Source organism: Pisolithus orientalis (genome assembly GCF_024613125.1).
Source record: "Pisolithus orientalis strain OTSU chromosome Unknown F5J12scaffold_51, whole genome shotgun sequence".
Classification (NCBI taxonomy): domain Eukaryota; kingdom Fungi; phylum Basidiomycota; class Agaricomycetes; order Boletales; family Pisolithaceae; genus Pisolithus; species Pisolithus orientalis.
Genome location: NW_026260832.1, coordinates 111,246 through 131,486, shown reverse-complemented (window position 1 = coordinate 131,486; position 20,241 = coordinate 111,246). Strand labels below are relative to the sequence as shown.

The 20,241-nt window shown below is 49.2% G+C and overlaps 3 protein-coding genes across 3 annotated transcripts; 2 read left to right on the top strand and 1 right to left on the bottom strand.

Annotated features, from left to right (window-relative positions):
- Window positions 1–8,448: 8,448 nt before the first annotated feature.
- F5J12DRAFT_459827 (uncharacterized protein) lies at window positions 8,449–9,748 on the top strand. Its single transcript, XM_051739541.1, has 4 exons — window positions 8,449–8,688; window positions 8,820–9,079; window positions 9,142–9,216; window positions 9,291–9,748. The coding sequence occupies exons 1-4, from the start codon at window positions 8,502–8,504 to the stop codon at window positions 9,543–9,545; spliced, it is 777 nt and encodes a 258-aa protein (XP_051595629.1). The 5' UTR covers window positions 8,449–8,501; the 3' UTR covers window positions 9,546–9,748.
- A 5,866-nt stretch (window positions 9,749–15,614) lies between these two features.
- Window positions 15,615–16,325, bottom strand: F5J12DRAFT_860341 (uncharacterized protein). Its single transcript, XM_051746848.1, has one exon. It carries the CDS (start codon window positions 16,255–16,257, stop codon window positions 15,799–15,801), a length of 459 nt encoding a protein of 152 aa, XP_051595628.1. The 5' UTR covers window positions 16,258–16,325; the 3' UTR covers window positions 15,615–15,798.
- Window positions 16,326–16,928: 603 nt separating this feature from the next.
- F5J12DRAFT_965627 (uncharacterized protein) lies at window positions 16,929–19,462 on the top strand (the record flags this gene model as incomplete). The annotated part of the gene is made up of 9 exons (XM_051749995.1): window positions 16,929–16,964; window positions 17,135–17,167; window positions 17,255–17,330; window positions 17,402–17,481; window positions 17,549–17,779; window positions 17,834–18,011; window positions 18,042–18,137; window positions 18,168–18,614; window positions 18,724–19,462. 9 exons carry the CDS (start codon window positions 16,929–16,931, stop codon window positions 19,041–19,043), a joined length of 1,497 nt encoding a protein of 498 aa, XP_051595627.1. The 3' UTR covers window positions 19,044–19,462.
- Window positions 19,463–20,241: the final 779 nt, after the last annotated feature.

The window sequence follows — 20,241 nt, the reverse complement described above, 5'->3', positions numbered from 1 at the left end:
TCTGATGCATCAGTCTCCATGGTAATGGGGACCCCAGGGATGAAGTGAGTTAAGACTGGTGCAGTAGTAAAGGCAGCCTTGAGGTTGTTGAATGACTGGCAGCACTCCTCAGAGAAGTTCTGAGGAGCCCCCTTGTGGGTAAGCTGAGTCAGTGGTACAATGATGTCTGAGTAGTTGAAAATAAAATGGCAATAGAAGTTTGTGAAGCCAAGGAAGGATTGTACATCCTTGACCTTGCAAGGCTTGGGCCAATCACAGATGGTCTGGACTTTTTCCTTTGACATTGTGAGGCTGGCAGGGGAGAGGTGGAACCTGAGGTATTTGACCAAGTCTGAGTGGAACTCACATTTTTCTGGCTTTGCATAAAGGCCATGAAGCCAAAGCTGGCAGAGTACCTCTTGGACATGCTGCTTATGGGACTCCTTATCTCCAGAGTAGATTAGGATGTCATCTAGGTAGACAACTACACAGACATCCAACATGTCTGCGAAGATGGTATTCATGAAGTGTTGGAAAGTGGCTGGGGCATTAGTGAGGCCAAAGGCATCAGTAAATCACTTTTGCTGGCCAGAGCTGTCCAGAGCTGTCCAGCACTGGACAGATTCCCTAGGACTGCTGGCACACAAAGTGGTTTACTGATGGGGCATCACTAACCACTTGTAGGAACCATACTGAATCTGGAATGTGGTCTTCCATTCATCACCTGGGGCAATCTGGACAAGATGGTAGGCATGCTGGAGATCAATCTTGGTATAGATCTTGGCTTGGCTTGGTGAGTCTAAGAGGTTGGAGATGAGTGGTAGTGGGTATTGGTCTTTCTTAGTGATTTTATTCAGGCTGTGGAAGTCTATGCAGAGCTGAAGGGATCCATCCTTCTTCTTAATGAAGAGGACCAGCACAGCATAGGGGGAAGAGGTTGGGCAAATGAAACTGGTGGTGAGGTGTTCATCAATGAAAGTCCAGAGAGCTTGGAGCTCAACCTGGAACAGTGAGTAGATGGTGCCTAATGGCAGGGTTGTTCCTTCCTTGAGTTCTATCTTCAGGTCATACTCCCAGTAAGGTGGGAGTGCTGAGGCCTTGGCTTTACTGAAGACATCAGCAAAATCATGGTACTCTTCCAGTACATTGGGTAAGGCTGGAGGAGAGGAATCCAAGGCCAATTGGGCTTGAGCTGAGTCCAAGGGGCAGAGCTGAAGTTGGAACTGGACAGACCCTTCAAGTTTGCAGGCACACACAAAAGTGGCTGCATTGATTAGGGAAATGAGAGGGGCCTTCAGGGGGGTGCGAGCCAGGGAGTTGGAGGCCAGTACAGATGACACAAGGCTGGGTTGGTCACTAGGACTGGAGTCAGGGAGGCTGGTGGAGACTGGGCTTACAGGGGGTGTTGACAGGGTTAGCATTCCTTGTGCAGGAGTCTGGAATGTTAGACTGCCCAATACCCAATCAATCAACAAATTGTAGCAGGTGAGCCAGTCATGTCCAAGAACCATCCTACATTCAGAATCCAACAGGGCTAAAAACAGGGTTACTGGGGTGACATTTCTGGACATGAAATGGATATTGACATCTATCACTTGGGTTATAGTAAAGGTGGACATTCCATTGAAGAACTGGAGTCAGATTGGCGAGACCAAGTATGGGGTAAAAGAGTGTTGATTAGCAAATTGACTATCTATAAAACAATGAGTGGAGCCAGAGTCCACTAAAGTATGAAGCCAAGGTAACTCTGGGGTTTCTAATGTGACATAGGGGGTTAAAGAGTTCAGACTGGAAAGAGCAGACACATTGAGATGAGCCTCCAAGTTTTCACAACCAGAGTCAATGCAGCTCCTGGATTGTGCAGAGTCCTGGGAGCTGCTACCTATTTTTTTGTCTTGGGGGTAGGACCCAAGCCCAAGGCCAGTGCAGCTTTGGGGGTGGCCACAGTATGAGCCTTGGCTCCTGCAGCTTTCTTGGGGCATTTATCAGCAAAATGACTGGACCCTCTGCAGAACATGCAGAGGTTTCTGTCTATGCAACACTTGTGTTCTTCTGGGGTGAGCTTCCCATCCTTACCAAGTTTGCTAGACCCAAGCTTGGACAAGTTGCTAGAGCTGTTGCCCAGCTTTGATGAAGCTGGCTTGGACAGGGGGCCAGTGTTGTTGTTATTACTGGGCTTGGTCCTATCTTGGCCAGTCTCAGCTCAACTGTTGTCACCAGAGCCTCCAGACTTATCATTATTGGAGGAGGACAAGCCCTGGTGCTTACTCACCCGTTGGACTTCTTCCTTGCACTCCCAATAGCATGCATCTATCTCTTGGGCAAGGTGGCAGAGCTTGTGAAGAGTCCAGGGTTTTCCAACTTGACAGACTTCATCCTTAATCCAGTCTGGGGGCCCAGAATAGAAGTGATGGCATAGCACACCATCTCCATAGCCTCAGACTTGTGAAGTAAGCCAATTGAAGTCCACTATGTATTTATTGATGCACTGACCATCCTTCATGTGTAAATGATCGAGTTGGCTCTTGGCATCAGCAACTGGGTCATGAGGGCCAAAGGTGGTTTGCAGCTCTAGGATGAACTCCCTCCAGGAGTCCATCCAGAGAGGCTGGTCATCAGGGTTGTCAAGTCTGAGCAAGTCTGGCTCAAACCATTCAAGAGCCATGCCCTTGAGGTAAGATTGTGTGAAGATGACCTTGGCATGGTCAGTCCTGAAAGCCTGAGGATGGTCTTGGAAATTCAGCTCACACTGAATGAAGAAGGCACAAAGTTTCTTGGGGTCAGTGCCATCGAACATATTGGGCTTGTGCAGCTTAGTCCTGCTTGAGGACTTGGGGCTAGTGTGGGTATTGTGAGCCAATAGTTTGATGGCCTTTGTGAGACTGTTGAAGACTGCAACTGTGGGTTCAGTGTCTGGGTCTGGGAAGTCTAGTTCATCCTCCAGATCATTTTCATCCAGATTATCATCACCAAGCCCATCATCACCAGGACTGTTGCTGGGGTCATCATCATCAGGATTGTTGTCACCACCATTGCCTGGCCCATCATTGCCAGGGTCATCCTCAGGGATGGGAGTAGTGGGATGACATGGGGTGGGAGTATTGGATGTCTGGGCTGAAAAGCCCCTGAGAGGACTAACAGGATCTGGAGAGTGCCCAGTGGTGCCCAAGGCAGCTAGTGCTGTCTTGCAGTGGGTTCCACTGGCTGAGGTGGAGTCAGGGTTGGTGGCAGAATGGCCACAGGGAGGTTGGAAACAAGTCTTGGTTGCCATGATGTGCTAGACCCACCAAGTGGCAGTCTGAAATACTGTCAAGTTCATGGTGTCCAGGTTGAGGCCAGACCAGAGACCGAAGAGGGTGTGAGGCTGAGGGGTTGGGATCAGGAGGAGGGTCAAAGATACAGGGGGGTGGACTGATTGGACTTAGTGACTGAGATTACAGCACTATTCCCTTGCATGGGTCTCAGTCTGAGTCTGAGGCCAAGGCAAGATTATCAGAGTAACTTTGTTGATTTCAGACTGAAGAGTACAGGCTGGGTATCTATGAGTTTATATACCAGAGACAACTATAGTAAGGAGACTGGTAATGCCAGTCTCACAAAGATTGCTAAGATGATTGGTAAGACAAGTATTAGTAATGTATGACTAAGGTAACAGAGACCAGGACAGGGAAGACTGGGGACAAGGCTGGGCAGAACTTATCCGAAGTGACACACACTGCAAAGCAGTGTTCACTGCACTAGGACATCTGGGGTAAGGGACTAGCAAGGCTGAGGCCACACTGAACAAGTGTGAGACCAAGTCCAACCAGGGTTGAGGCATGACCATGATACAGTGTGCTGTGTAAGATTATACTGCTAAAATGCTGGAGAAATTTGCTCTCATCCAATGCTAATGCCAAAGTATCTTCAAAATTATCTTGGCCCTTGCAAGTCATATTAGATACAATCAACCACCACTGTAATTTACTCACCTGTAGCCATGCTATGGTGATGGCAAGTGCCTTTGCAGCATGTCCAAGTCCACTAAGAAGGCTCAAGGTCTCAACCCAAAAGAGGAACCTTTCACTTCCAACAATGGTTTTTACCAATGATGCAAGTGTTGCATCAAACACAGTTTTCTCCAGATGGTCAGCCCAGTATTGGCAAGAGTAGGAGAGATTGAGCAGGATATTTGTTTTGACTCTCTCCTCCAAATCAGCAATGGCAGCATTGCTGATGTATGAACTTTCCAATCCACAGATGTTGAATTTTAGGTTACTGTGAAGAGTTTGCAATGATGCAAAGGCAAGGCTACCATGCATGCCAGTGCCCACCCCACCAATAAAATACACCCCACTCCATGAATGATCAGTGAAGAAGTCATAGAATGATGCATGGAGAGGTCAGACAACAGAGCACCTGTCTGATATTCCACTCAGCAGTGGCACCATGAATTCAAGAATGATAATCATGTTGAAATGGTTCCTCCAAGGGGAAGCAACTGCACATTTCATTCAAGGTATCCAGCCACAGAGGTGCAGAAATTGACATTATCTGTTGCATCATGGAGCAAAACTGTGCAAGCATGGTCTGTCCTCTGGTACAGTGTCCTCAAGGATTGTTCTGTACATGGTGCCCAACAAGATTCTTCCACCTTTGGAACAGGGGAACATGACCTCATTGTACCACTCCAGGATCATTCAACCCAGCCTATTTGGCTGGATGAACCTGCATGCTAGACAGGCCCATTCAAATAGACCATCTGAATTTCTGCAGCACCCATCTCTCAAAGATTGCCAAGTTCACTGGAAACATATAGTTGGATATTGTGTTCCACAGACACTGCAGAGATGTTGTCTAATGACATTGCCTTCACATGAGAAGTGACATGGAGGACATGTTCAATGTCTGGCAATGACCTTGATGTCAGAAAGATGCAGAAATTGGAGGGTAAACAAGCAGCTTCTTTTGATGCAAGAAGGCACAGGATGTGCTCTCTCAATGTGTCTGGTCCACTTTCATCCAAGGCATCAATCACTATGACAACATCCCCAACTATTGCCCCATCAACTTGGGACAATGGTTCCACAGTGAGCCTGTCATGCACAAAGCAAAAGCAGGACCCAAGTCCCCCAACATCTGTGATCCATGATGCAATTGTATGCACAATGGCTGATTTTCCTCTTCCAGCCTGCCCATGAAGCCACAAGATGCAAGGAGTATCAATGCCAGAATCATTAATCCAGCTGATGATCTCCTGCAAGATCTCTGTCCTTGTACTGTCAAGGCACTTCTTTGTCATAATGAAGCCCACTCCATCTGCATAAGCCATGCCATCAAGGCTGAGGTCCTCCAATATGCAGTACATGTTGATATGAGTGTCTTGAATTGCATGGTCACAGTATTGTTGCATCAAGTTAGCCAGAGCCCCCATGTAACCATCAATGACAGTTTGCATTTCAGAGAAGACATTCTTTCCAGCCCACAACCCTAAGGATTGCATCAAAAACTGAAGCTGAAAAGAGTATAAGACCTACAAAAGCTCTTCATCTCAAAATAGTTTTTGATGAACTGTGCAGACTTGCTTATCACACATGCAATCTTCACAAGGGTATCTTTCATGCTTTCAATATGGTTAATAGTATCTAGTTCTGATAGAAAATCATAGACATTTTGGACTGTATCAAGAAGGCCAGACACAGCATTGTCTAGATTTGCATGATGTATGAATAACTATAGACTACTATGTGGGATGAGGAATGAGAGTAGTAATTTGAAATGCACCTGAGAAGCAAATGTTAAGACCACCAGCACAATCTGGGCATAGGGGTGGACCTGGAACATTCATGCAATCATTGTAATGATGCAAAACTGAAGCACTCCCATGGGCAAGAGTGGTGGTGACTTGGTTGAAGACTTTGAAAGGCTTGAGAAATGTATTGTTCATATTTTGAGCCTCAATAACTGTGGTGTCTGCCCAACCAACAACATCAACAGCACCTTTACCAATACACGAAATAGGATCCATGTCGTTGAATGCTTTTACTGCAGCATCAATGTCCCCATTCCCACCAACAAATTCTCTCCTCATGAATGGAATGACATACCTCATCTCCATGGACCTGAACACAGTGTGCGAAGGGGACAAAAGCAAGCAGCATTGCATGATGTTGTTGTGCTTCGATGGGGGGACTGGGAAGAGTTGGTGGTGGTCAATTACAAATGATGCAGGCAACGGTGAGCAGTTTGGCAATTTTTGGTGCAATTTCGGTGTGACCCTCTCCTGACCAGTATAGGCCTTCAATGGGGACATGACATTGGACAACTGTATGGATACCATCCCCTGTTCCCATCTTCATACACATAGTCCTGCTGATTGTGCATCCCAGTTTCAAGAGCTATGCTACAATATGGATCCTTGGTGTACTGACACACTCATGCCAGTGCCTTATGTACAAGCTAAATTATTGCATCATGCCACAAGCCATCATTGACACAAATTGACAGACTGGTTGACATTGACAAGATACAAGCAAGGGGTACAGGAAGGATGAAATGGTTGGCTTTTGTCCCCAACATACCCCAGGAGTGAGTCACCCCATTCACCAATTGCAATCCCCCCAAAAGTGCACCCACCACTGGGCCTGTGCTGTTGCAGATCAGTGGATGCAGGCTTTGAAGTTGGGAGACTCATTGTCACCAATGATACTGGGTGTGTCAGTGACACCTTCCTGAGAGCTCAGACTTGTCATGTTGCCTCAACAACCTGAAGTCTCTTGAATGTCTATGTGATGCAAGAGGTGTGCTGCTTGTGTACCAGTCGATTCTAGCATCGAATAACATCAAGGCTATACCTTTGAATAATCTTTTCTGCAAAAACCATGTAGGCCAAAGCAGGGCAAGTCTCAATTACCCTGAGGCATGGAAATCCTCCACAATCTCTCTGATACCCTCTGCCTTGGACACCACATGCCTCACAAAAGCAATGTCTTATAACCCGACACCTACCGACTTGAGTACCATCACATCTCCTGTCCATTTTAACCATGCACGGTTCGAAGCACAGACAGCAGGTTTTCCAAACATGTATTCTTTGATTGACTGACGATCGCAAATCACTCAATAGACCGAAATGCACGGATATGAAGATCCACATGGGCCTTAACCTGTTTCCCAGCGCCAAAGGCTACCAACGAGCCAGGCGGTTCCGAGAAAAATAAGCGTGTTGCGAGGACAGAGCCTATATTATAATAGGTGCACGAGCATTTCCAGGACCTTAGAGGATGTATATACAAGATGAGTCCGTGCGCGTTCACGATCGCCTCCACACGCCCGGATTCCTCGTCCAGGGGAATCATCAAACCACATTTATCTTCAGCAGATGTAGGTACAGAAACGATCTTGATCACAATTCCGATGTCCTCAACCCGTGGGGGAATAAACAAGGCTGTGTGATGGGACAGCAGAAGAGCGAGACGAACTTTTTATCTGGAGGGATATGCTACACCAGCCGCCTACAGGAAATCAACGCAGTTAGAGATTTCAATGTAGAACTAGAAGGGGGTGAGTTCAGTTTGGAGAGCTTCCAACGTCCACAATAGGTTCTGAAGAGTCAATATCACCATTGATGCCAAAAGCACCGCAAACCTGGAAGAAAAGATAACGAGAGTAGGGGCAAGTCGCGTTGAAAGAATGTTGCTGCTGGTGGTTAAGCAAGACGGAGCGCCCAGAGGTATGGGCAAAATCAAGGTGCTGACAAATGGTAGAACAATGTTAGTTACTAGGTCGCTCAAATTCAAAGTCGGTGCTTACGCCAACGCCTAGCATGAAATTAGGAAATGAGCTGTAGGCTTAGGTGTTGGCAGCGGCGTAGGCGCCAACTTTGAGCGACCCTAATAATTCCCCAGGGATAACAGGGCGCGAGGGATCCCAAGTATAAGGACAGCGTACATGAGTTGGGAAAAGATACGTCAAGGTGGTACATCCCACCATCCATTATGGTTCGTGCGCAGCGTCTGGTACCGTACCGGATTCTGCACTCGAGAGGTGATGGACATACGTACCAGAGAAGTTGCTGCTTTTAAACCTAGATAACCCGGAAGACGTCGTGATATTTCCCGATCCTCCTCCCCTTTCTCAAGGATACCGGAGAGAGGAAAATTGCAGAAGGTACAGGTCAGACGGGCCTAACAGTTGGTTACATGTACAAAAAGGATGCTGGGTGTGCCGCCTAATAGGGTGTCCAGACCTGAAACTGAAGGGCCGACCCTCCCCCGGACAGTGTAGCCACTGCAATATGGGCATCAAGTGAGGAACAGTTTTCCAGATGATATATGGCACTGGTCGATGAAACGTTTGGCGAGACAACGCGTGTCCCAGTCTAATTGGCTCTTTGTCGTGAATGTATCTGAAAAGCTCGTGGAAGATCTCTTCAGGCTTTGAAGCGGACGGCCCGCGGACAAATTTGGACCGGCACCTCCGAACTGATGTCACCTGTTTTACCACTCGTATCGCTAGACCACCTAAACGCTCCACGACGCCCGATGCAATTGCAACCAACATGTCGTCGTCAATGTTCAGTCATATTTAACCGTCGAACGCTACTGGACTCCAGATGGGTTTCTACGAGCTGCACCGGTCAGTATCCTTGCCCCACACGCCGCAATCCGACACCCGAAGAAATCTTCCATCTGCCTTCAAACGCTTCTCAGGCTCAAATTAAAGCCAGATGTGAGTATCATGGCCTGTAAGCAACGTCTACTCTTTGGTGTGGCTGTCGCACCCTCTGCCACGCTTTCTCTCAAGCGTCGCATCAGCCTGATTTATCATCCCACACCTCATGTACCCCTTTGTTCATACAGATTACGAACTCGTCAAACTATACCATCCCGACTCCGTTCGTGCACAGAATATTCCGCACTCCGAGCGCACGAGCCGTTTCCAAGCTTTTCAACGCGCCTACGAGGCACTCCGACGCCCCCGTCGGGCGGGAACGGGGACGTATGATGATCTGCTTCAAGCTGAGATCGCTCGGAGACATCGACCCAGACAGTACGGTAGATCTCCTGGCGGTGTGGGCATGGGTATGGGGAGCATGCATTTTGACGATATGCACGCACAGGCGAGTATACATCCACTCTGGCCTAGCCGGGTTACAACCACATATCATTGACTTTACTCAAGCCTTCAGATACGTCCAGTACATCAGCGCCAGATGATATAAGTGCTATCCTGAAAGGTATGTGTATAGCAGGGCTGGTGAGTTCGCCCATCTGCCATGTGCATCTATTACTGCGGAGATCTGAGATTCATACTCGTTCTTTGGCATGAAGTGCGTTGCCATATTGCTGGCACCTACCATGTCACCAGGGAGAACTCGTGACCGAAGCGCAGCTGCCAACTTGGCCCAAGCTCAGCAAGAAGCGCAGGAATTTGGTATGGAGCGGCGCAGACATATTAGAGAACTTGTACAGGAGTATGAGGCGGAACGGGGGGAGCCGTTTAAGAGGCGAACAATCACGAGACGACATGCAAAACAGCCTGGAGACCATTCTGACTCCGAGCAACATTCAGAGGAAATGAACTAGATGGAACCGACGTTTTCTGCATGTGATAGGTCAGCAGATCGCCACGAGTCGTCGTCGTTTTCTTGTCGCGTACTACTGTCGTCCTTTATGCGTCAGTACCCTAGCTCCAAGAAGTGCTTTCCGTTAGATCCACCGGCTCGCGGTCGTTAAGGGCCGCCAGAGTATGCGCACAACGTGTCTCCTGTTCCAGGAAACTCTCGGAATTGTACTCGGCTTTTTTATTTCAGGCTATCACATTTGCGGTCGATTCAGGTGCCCAGAATCTCTTGTGGCGGGCAATGTTGTCACGTGACGGGCGCCATGGACGTGTGCGAAGGACGCCGAGACATACTGCTGACATACCGTATGCTTGGCCCGGACTCGGTCTTCCCCATTCTGCGAGCCAAGCACTCCTGTAATAATTATCATGGCCAACAGCACACGAACTTGGTTCTTGTCACCGTCCCCCACCGTACTTTACCCCCCGCTACTCAACCTATTCGACGACTGCAAAACTAGTCCGTTTACATTGTCAGTACCGTGGTGCTACATCTACCTCCAACGGTGTCGCCTTCTAGTCAGCCTAGCGTTGCCCAACAATCCCCCGCCATATTTGTGGCGATACCCGGCGTGGTAGTCAGTACGTCATTCCACGTCGTTGATGTGATCCACGCCCCTTCCAGTCCGTGCACGAAAGATATTAGTGTCCCATCTCGCATTCGGAACGTACTAAACTCCGCTTTAGTTACAATTGGAATTTCCATCGCAGCTATATTCTGCGTTACGTCGAGGAGACAAAGACAGCCCACGGACGTACACTTGTTAACGTCCCCAGGTGATGAAAGGCAGTGGCAGCAGGAACCTCGACCACGACCGCAAGATTCTCCACAATCGGAAGCTCCTTTTTCCTATAGACAATCGCCTGCTCGCAGTTCAGTCGGTGAAGTATCACCGAAAAGACCCGAATCGCCTACTGAATGGGCGAGTACACACTCTACTCCAATTCGTATTAACAGCCCCGCCGCCGCAATTGCCGCATCGCCTTCAACCCCGCTGCCTCAGGCGGGAACGAAGGCACAACTGTCTGAGTATCGTAATGTGGAAGCCCGGCCGGAAGGAGAAGAGCCGTTTGCAAAACCTGTATGTACAACGTCCGCTTCTTTTCTTCTCTGGAAGAGAAAAATGGGAACTGATGCCTGGCCTCATTTTTCCAGGTTGTAACTACTCTACCTACGGCACGCGTTGTACGTTCATCTGATTCCCCCTCCCCTTCTTCCACACCACTTCCTTCTCTTCCTAATCCGACTTAAATTAATTCATCTTCCAATTCTTTCGTTATTTATCCGCCACGATCGCTGACGTGAATGCGCAGGTCTGCAAGAGGGAATCGACCCTCCCAGACGGAACAACTCGGTAGCGCTTCTAGTAGCACTTGCGACATAGGAAGGTAGACCATCGTCAACTTACACGTGTCGAGTATCGATTCATTGGGGTATACATGTCATCCGTGCCGACTGTTCCGTCGCGCCATCTTGTCATCACACGCTGTGTATCATCGATATAGTTGTCGCAGCACTGAATTTCCTTAGACTTTGAAATAGTTCTGAGAGACTACCAAAAGTCCCTATGCATTACCCGCTTATCGTACATCCTCCATTCACGCTCTTATGTAGCCCCCGCTGTCGGATAAAGTAATGCGTGCCCCTTGCTCACATCCAGTAACTCATTCCTACGAATGCGATGCTGATGGCATCTTCACATGGAAAACGCAGCACGTAATTAAGTTGCAAGTGAGTCGGCGGGATTAGTATCATCGTCTACCTTGATGGTACATACTTCTGTAGCAACCTTCCCTGGACTTGTCTTTTCTCTACACAACTTAACCACATCGGCACCGTCTTCCAATTCCCAAACATTCGATGTGTCCCCAGTGTGAGCAGGAAAAGTAAGTCACACCAATAGGAGTAAGTGATTCCGACCAAGGAGGTTCGACACTACCGAACACAGACTAGCTGATTGATCGGTGGGAGAGGCCGGCTGCACTGCACGGCACGAAGACCTTTCCGAAGGGGCCTGAAACTCGAGGGGTTGAGGGGAGGCTAAGCGTACTTGGTTCCTGTGATCCCTCCGATCTGATAGGGATGTCGGTGCTAGTGATACAGCGGTAGTGGGGATTGAATATTGAAGATGAATGATCATCGAAGGGAGGGAATACCAATATTCCTCCGGGTAAGCCTTAGCCGACTGCCGTAAAACTCATAGACACTCAATCTGGTTGTGCCACCAACTCGAGCATGAGCGTGTACTTCAAACTAGGTGTGTACACAACGCTGACCTCCGTGTCGGCTTCCGATAGCCAAGACCACTTTCACAACCCTTAGGTTGTCGTTAGATACCGTACAATTTACAACACGCGTGTAAGGTCTACCATAGGGCTAAGCCCCTTAAGGACCGTAAACAAGGATTTAAACAAAACAAAATGCAAAACAAAAAAAGGTGTGTGCATACCTCTCTTGTCCGTTATACACTGCGAATGCGCTCACAGAATACAGTTTTTTTCGGGAATCATAGGCTATCAAAGTTTTCATTGAACAGAGGCCCGTGACATTGGTGATTGAACTGCTAGTGCGAACGGTATTCTAACATTTCAGCCCTCTGTTCCGTTGGGGATTTTCTGAATCGGCGAATCGGCTTGGTAGCCCGATCATGGCTATGCGTTCGAATGGGTTGCGGTAACAAACATTTCTTCGTCACGAACAGATTACTCGCTGGGACTTAGTACACTCGAAACCTCCGTTCTCCGCCGTGGGAGAACTTTGCAATATCAAGTATCGACATAGCCAGGCGCCACGCTCAAACTTACAGTTCACAATCATGCTACATTGAATCGCTCAAACATCAATTAAAACGTGTGGTTGTAACGCTTGCAATAGCCGGCAGGTGGATATCGTCCGACGGATATCACCCCTACAGCGTGCTCGCAGCTCACACAGCTCGACGGATTCCAAACCCAAGGAACGTTCTTGCTATGCACAAGAAATCCTGGCTTGATCCCCCCTCAGAGTCCATCCATGGATCTGTGATCCCCTGCCTACCGCGGTTATGCTGCTATACGCTGACGTGACTCTCCCCTGAGTCCGCATGGAGTCCCGCTTGATCGGTCATCTATCTCAAGAACCTGTGCACCACCATCCATTCCGCGTTCGGAGGTTTCCCTCTTCTCCACCACCACATCTGCTTCGTCGATATTCGGCTTCCCTTTCTCACGTGCCCATCGTAAACCAGTTCAACCAAGGTGCTGTACACACACGCACACGCACATTTGATTGTGTATACCGAATATCTTGATTTGAAAAGTTTTTAGAAGCAGGAGCAGTGGAATGGGGGACGGTCGCCCATACTATGTGTCCCACCGATCCGTCGATTGAGTGGTGTTAGTGTGCATATTCCACTGCGAGAACCATAGAGATAACGAAGATGCAGGGCTAGACTGACTGACTGTGCACAACAAGGCATTCGCCGTCCTTGGACTTACTCTTTCTTCCCAAGATTCCTGTGGTATCCCTGACAACAGCAGACCTAGGCCATAAAGCCATGATGATGGATCGTACCAGCCCTGTCTTCGGGCTGCGCCCTGACCTACCACTAGGAGCCCTCGCAACACCGCGCAGCTTCGTTTAATTAAGCCCTGGAGAACCCTCTCTGTCATTGCCATCCCGTAAACACACACGGAGAAAGGTCGCCGTCATGTCCATTCTCCCCATTTACACTCATAGCTTGTAGTGAACCTGCTATTGTCATCCATCTGCCACGCACCAACCTGGTACGTACCGGGCGTACGGAATGCACATGACTGACCTTGGGACCATGGGAACCCTGAAGTGCCCACGAAGCTATGGTGCAAAGATATGCCATGTCCTATCATCTGCCTCTGACAACGAGGTTTCTAGATAGTATGCTGGTGGAAGCACCTAGGACGATTAATTCAGATACACGAGGAACCTTGAACACGACCCGGTAACCTTGTTTTTAGCGGCACATCAACTCACTTCGTCCCACCTCCACAGACTTCCGTCCAACGAATCTAACAGGCACTGAAGAGCTTGCATATGTGCGGATAAAACCAAGAGGTCTACAAACCCGTGGCGACGCGGAGTAGCAAATTGCCGAAATCCATTAGACATTCGGTCGCCGTGACCACACAAGCGAGTCATTAGATCGGTTATCAGTGACACATGACATGACGCGCTACTTCGCGGATGCTGTATGTACTCTGTTGCTGTGTGGGTGCGTGTGTATGCGCTTACTTATATTTTCATTATGGATGTCTGTGACAGATACTTCGTTGCAAAGTCTCACCATATGCGGAGGTGCATGCGCACGGCCGCGCATGATAACGACCCTGGTGGTGGATGGACTCCTGCAGCACACACATTATGTAATTACTGACCTCTGGACCTCTTTTTTTCTGATGGTCTTTTTATCCGATCTTGATTCGCACTTGAACCACGGTTTCAATGGGCAAGTGGCAACCAGCAATGCGCACACGCCAAGGCTCCACACCCACGACTTTAACCTTTCTTAGCGAAACATCCATTCCGATCTCGTCATAAGCATCGACTTGCCACTGGCCCACTGGCGGAGCAGGAGAAGCAGCAGGATCAGCTGTTACGTTCGGCATTTCCCGCCGACACTGCATCTTCATATCTCCTTTTTCTTAAGACGTCCTTCTCAAGGGATCCACCGTTCCAGGAAAGTGCGATAGGTTAACTAGCCGATTTCAGGGTCAGGAGGAAAAGTGCAGTAGCCCTGGCGAGTAGTGGTAATCACACGATCGACCAATTTGTTACCTCTTATTGTTTTTACCCACGGGTAGTTTTGCGTCCTTGTCTTATGGTCAGTCCAGACCCCAACCGCGGTGATATCGATGACATTATCACCCCACGCCCCGGGCTATGGCGTTCGCGTGTACGCACGTTTTACAACCCTCCGGCGCATTTGAAATAGGGAGAAATACTACCGCGGAGTTTGAGAGGCAGCGACCGTCGCCGCAAGGAACCGTGTCACGACGAGGTCATACGAACTCGTATGACAACCGTTGGGAAATGTCGAAGCGTGTGAATGGGGTGGGGTCAGTGTTATCCGCACACGGAACGTTGTGGGCATTTCGGGGTTTCGGTAAGGTTGGAGGCCGATTGCCAAGACCACATGTGTATGAGGGAATTTTACTTCCCTGGCCCTCGGTGTTGCCCTAGGTGGTCCGTTCTATCCGTCTGATACCAGCACACGATGCGGATTTCGGTAAGCAACGTAGAAAGGGTACATGGCACTGCTGATCTCGGTCGATAATCAGACAAGAGTGACCACACGAGTATATGTTATCTATCGCGGTCCGCCTGACAGACGAAGCTGAACCAGCTTTATCCACGGCCATTGCGGGAAAAAGGTGCGGCGAATTTGACAGGGGAGATGCGCGGGCGACTGACAAGAGTGGGTAAGATGGCTACTTCCAATGTCACATGCCAGATGGACGGGGTATTGCATGCATGTGCACGGGGCATGCATTGATCGCACACATCCAACTTGTGTTAGACAAGGGTTCAGTTCCGTCGTGGCAATAGCAGTACTCGAAACATGATCATATGCAAAACAGGACCGACGTGTCCCTAAGACGCGAGGACAGAAGAAGCCAAGATAAGGGCTGATTTGCCTTTTCGCGCGTTCCTGTGAAGTATCGAGCACGCGCAGCGTGCACACATGATTAAGGCCGCAAGGATCCGAACGAATCTCTAATCTGTCACGGGTGACTTGCTTGTGATATTGACCACCCTAATGTATGACGAATCATGGCATTCGGGGCTGTGAAGTCCGAGGAGACAGATGATAAACTGGCGGGGAAGGTCGTGTGCAAGCCAAGAGCGACCGCAAGTAGCGTTCCACCACCTGTGGGATAAAAAGAAGAAGCATGACGTTCCAGAAGATGGGAAGAGAAGACGCGAGGCTGTGATAGTTGTGGGCTGACGATGGAGTGGGTAAACATCTACCTAACACGGCAAAAAATGCTCGAAACACGGATGCAGGCCTGGACCGAGCGGCCTGCCGCATGTTCGGAAGGAGAGAAATATGCTGGAGGTTGTTTCGCCATAAGATGTTCGATCCCTAGTAGCATGCATGTTGTTAGAAATCAATGGTCGGAAGCAGTTGCTTGGTAGTATGTATGGGTCGTGTTGATGATACTCAATAGGGCGCAGGGAAGGGATTTAATATCGATATATCACAATATCGATATCGGATGGATGGACAGATGGGATAGATGAGACCTGAGCGCCACGAGGGACTGACCATTGATGGAAGTGTGGGCTGATATGATGGGAAGAAAGGACAAGACAGAGGAGACTATTGTAAGTTGTAATATATGTACGACGTAGAGTGCGTAAAAATACAGCACGCGTATTCTTGCAAGCCGAAAATACTCCTGCACCGTCCGAAAATAAAACAGTATAAAGTATTCGGCGAACATTTCTTCGACACGGTGGTACTTGATGAATGGGAATAGCACCGTGGGGAGGTGGAGAGGAAGAACTTCGTGGGTCAGGAATGGGAATACATGCAAGGGCCGCCGAAATACACTCGAATGCAGTGCCGTCACACGGAAAAAACCGTGGAGTACTGGCATGTCATAATAGGCCGCCGAGACCAACGAGGACCAACGTTCCCTCGTCGACAGACCCATGTGGACTCTGTCTATGTGGTCTCCCAACCTCACCTGCGCAGTACGCAGCCATGATAGTAGTATGAGCTCTATGCCAGACATTATTTTTGGGACCGAGTTATTTTTGGGAGATTTTTATATATATTTTAATTTGTTGCTGGCACGGTCTGACTACAGGTGATGACGTCGGTTACTAATCGATCAGGTACAAATTGACGAGCCGTCCCTGCGGCATCGCGGCACACGACTGCGAGGGCTTCCAACAAAAGGGCGCACCGGGCTATTGGATGCGATCGAGCGCCATGAAGGAAAGAGAGATAGACCATGAAGAAAAAACACATCCAGGTTTCTGGTGTGGTCGCTGGCATGCCGATAACTCCGATTGAGTTGCTTCCGCTCACGGGTGACAAGGGTGTGAAGTGGGGAATAGCAATATTATTGTGGTTGGTTGTCGAGGAGGTGTGGGTAAACCAACTTCCGTAGACCTGGTTAGTAAGGAAGAATCCGATTCGAATCTGAGGGCACAAAAAGGAAATGGAATCCGGAGAGATGGGATCTGAGCGCTCTTCGGCACCCGGACTCGCGGAATTTACAAGGGAGAGAGGAGAGGGCTAAATGTTAAGATAGAAACACGCCGGGACCCCCTCTGCTCCTCCTCCCTCCCCATCCAATTCTTCTTCCTGCTACTAGTCATGGGCAGGCGAAAGATCGAAATTCAACCCATCACAGTGAGTGTCAACCCACGCTGTTTGTCTTGTCTGCAGGGCGATGACTGTAATCACTGACTGACTGCGCTGCGCTTTTCCAACCCGCCATCGCCATATTTACACTTGACCCTCTTTCTGCGCCGTTCTTCTTCCATCTTTAAACTGCTCCTCTCTGACCACCATAAACATAGCACGAGCGTAATCGCTCAGTCACTTTTTTAAAGGTAAACCTGTTGAGTCTATTTTTGCTCAGCGAGTCTTGGCACTCAATTATTATTATCGTCCCGTACCTGCCCACTACTACCCCACAGCGAAAGAATGGCCTCTTCAAGAAAGCATACGAACTAGGAGTCCTATGCTCCGTAGACGTTGCCGTCATCATATTTGGTATGTTCCATCTCCTCTGCCGCCTCCCTTTCCAGTTCACGAGTCGTCCATATGTCGGATATATTCTACAGAGGAGCGCCCAGGACATCACGTAAAGCTCTACCAGTACTGCTCAGGAGACGTCCAAGACATTGTTCAACGTCATATCAGGGCATGTCCTTCCTTCCGCCTTTCTCCATTTCGCTCATTCATTAATGTCGGTTCCCCCTTATAACTAGTATGACGGCGAAAAGGATACCCGTTTCCCCCACGACTTTGCCAACAACGCCAACAGCGGCAAGGCAGGCGACGCCGCTGACGCCGAGGAGGAAGATCCCGAAGAAGAAGAGCACGAGTCGTGCAGTACCGTCAAAAAGTCATCTAACCCTAAGCTCAAGCAGGAGTACAACAACAATGGAAAGGCAGTTGTGCCGCCCACTCCTACCGACTCGAACCTTGGTAGCGTAGACGTATGTGGTTCAAATGTCACTTTTCTCTTGCCATACGCTCATCCTACTGGACAGGTCGGAGACTACAGCTTGCATGGTTTACATCGACACGCCGCACTACCCGCACCACCACTGCATCCCCATTCCCAGCTTCCATCCGCCCCAACAGCTCCATCTCTGCCTATATCTACGGAGAGACACACCTCTTCCCGATTGCCTCTATCTACCAATGGTCAGTCTCAGCCTTTCTTCTGTTCGGCCACTAATGTGAACCGGCCACCAGGCAGCGCCACCAAACTCTCGGGCGACGAAGCCCTTCTCAATAGCAGTTACATCCCCTCGCCTACGTCCGCATCATCATCGGGATATCGCCATAACGGTCAATCACTATCATACACTCCCTATCTAGGATCGCCGGCCTCCTCTCTTCTCGGGTCGTCGTTCGACTTTCCTTCTTCGTCATCAGCGCCGAGAGGCGGGCATGTACCCATCTCTCGGGACGGCTTGTACAGCCAACGTTCCTCGACGTACCCACCTCTACACAATCACGACCCTCAAGGACAACTGCAAAGTGTTTATCAGCAGCAGCAACCCCACCACCCCTCAATGCGTCATTCTCTCGGTCAGCACTCTCACTCAAACCAGTCTCAATCCCAATCCCAACCAAGTGATTTTTTCCCTGAAATGCTGGAATCCGCTGACGGCCATGCACATCACTCAACTCATCATCGGCCATTATCGTCATCATCCCAACTACCGCATTTCACGGCTATGGATTGGCCGACTCATGGACCCGCGACTGCAGCACCGCGGCAGACGCCACCCCAAGAAGGAGGCCATCAGGAGCCGATAGCAGGTATGTATTTTCAATCTAGTTGGGCCTGGTACCCATATCTCCCCGTGCCTTTCCATGTGTATACATATTGATAAACGCGGCGTACGTCGTTTTGCGCATTCACATTCAGGGCAACCGCCGAACAACACATCCTGGCTTGACTTCCTCTCCCATGGCACATCAAATTCGGGACATCCTCTACAACTGTCCCTTCCCTCCGCTGAACGCGACTATACGAATGCGACGAGCGGGATGTCTGGGTCGGAGCGGGAGGCTGGGGTGGGTATAGGAGGGGGTGGTGTGGGTGGCGGGGGATTGATGATGTCACCTACGTCGGCGTCGAGGAAACGACCCCGCACAACCTCATGTATCGAAGAGGGGAAAAGGCATTCCCCGTTGGGTATCGGTATCAGCACAAGTGCAAGTGGGAGGAAGAAAGAAGAGGGGTAATAAACGACTTGGATGAACCTCCCACTTGAGAGATGAATCCGACAAGGATCCATCCCAGGTTGGTGCTACAAGTTTTGTCATCCCGTGCGCGCGCACACCCCGTCCTCGTATTGGTAAGGTACGTGCGCAGTTAGATAGACGTATCCTGATGTTGAAAAGTTTTTGGACGACCACGGTGGTGCCATTGCGTACATATACCTAGGTATATCTCCGTAATAATGGACGCTCATGGACCCTTTCTTTTTCTGTTTTGTGCACCTTTCAATTGCCAAGATACATCTTATCAATCTTCTCCACGTGTTCAATACATATGTGTACCACTCCCCATACTTATTATTGCCTCCGCGTAATGGGGACGCACTGCGATCGGGTGGCTGCAAATGAAGTCTCGCGGGCTCGACCATGAGACAGACAATCACAACACGCTTTAACCTTTGGAGGCCTCGCCTATGCGGCTTAGCTCGCTGAACATGCTCGACAGCTATTCCACTATTCATCTGTAACCATCGTCCCCTGATGGGCGGGATACCCATATCTCCAGCCTGGTTGGCAGCCGCAGGTGGGGAATCGAAGAATTTGTCTCTATCATGATCATCTAGTCCTCTTCGTACTTTTTTTGGCTGCATCTTTATCCACATCGACTCAGTAGCCTCTTGTACCATGCAAGACTTCCTCTACAGTTGCCTGTTCCATGGGTCACAGACTGTACAAAAGCCAGGTATGGCTCATTGACTCCACTATACCAAACCAAATGTGGGAGCCTCCTAGCTTCCCTATGACAGTTTCATTCAATGTGATGTTTATGCCTGCATCAGAAATCTTTCCTTTTTTGACTCCTCATGGTCATGTGCATCACATGCTTGGTTGTGTCCCTCATAATTGTCACCATCTTAGGGGTTCACATGTTGCAAGGCTCACTTGGATCTCCAGCTGTCATGGTATTTCCAATACCTGTTGAGACCACACCTCTGCCTTGATCCAGTGTACCACTGCCCTCTTTGATGGACAACATGCCATGTTCTAGTTCTGGTGACTCATTTCTGACTCATTTATGTTGCTCACATGTTGTACTATAGTTCCAGTGTCTGGCTCCTTGCCATGTATTGATTGTGCAGCCAGTATAGCCTTCATCCCCTTGCCTATCCCCATCAAATGACACCATATGACTCCCTTTGACTTATCTGTTTGTCTGATTGTT

Coding starts and splice junctions, on each gene's coding strand:
- F5J12DRAFT_459827 (XM_051739541.1), top strand. CDS start 8,502: ATGCAATTGCAACCAACATGTCGTCGTCAATGTTCAGTCATATTTAAC. Junction 9,080..9,141: donor TTGACGATATGCACGCACAG/GCGAGTATACAT, acceptor ACTTTACTCAAG/CCTTCAGATACGTCCAGTAC. Junction 9,217..9,290: donor GTATGTGTATAGCAGGGCTG/GTGAGTTCGCCC, acceptor TTTGGCATGAAG/TGCGTTGCCATATTGCTGGC.
- F5J12DRAFT_860341 (XM_051746848.1), bottom strand. CDS start 16,257: ATGGGTCTGTCGACGAGGGAACGTTGGTCCTCGTTGGTCTCGGCGGCC.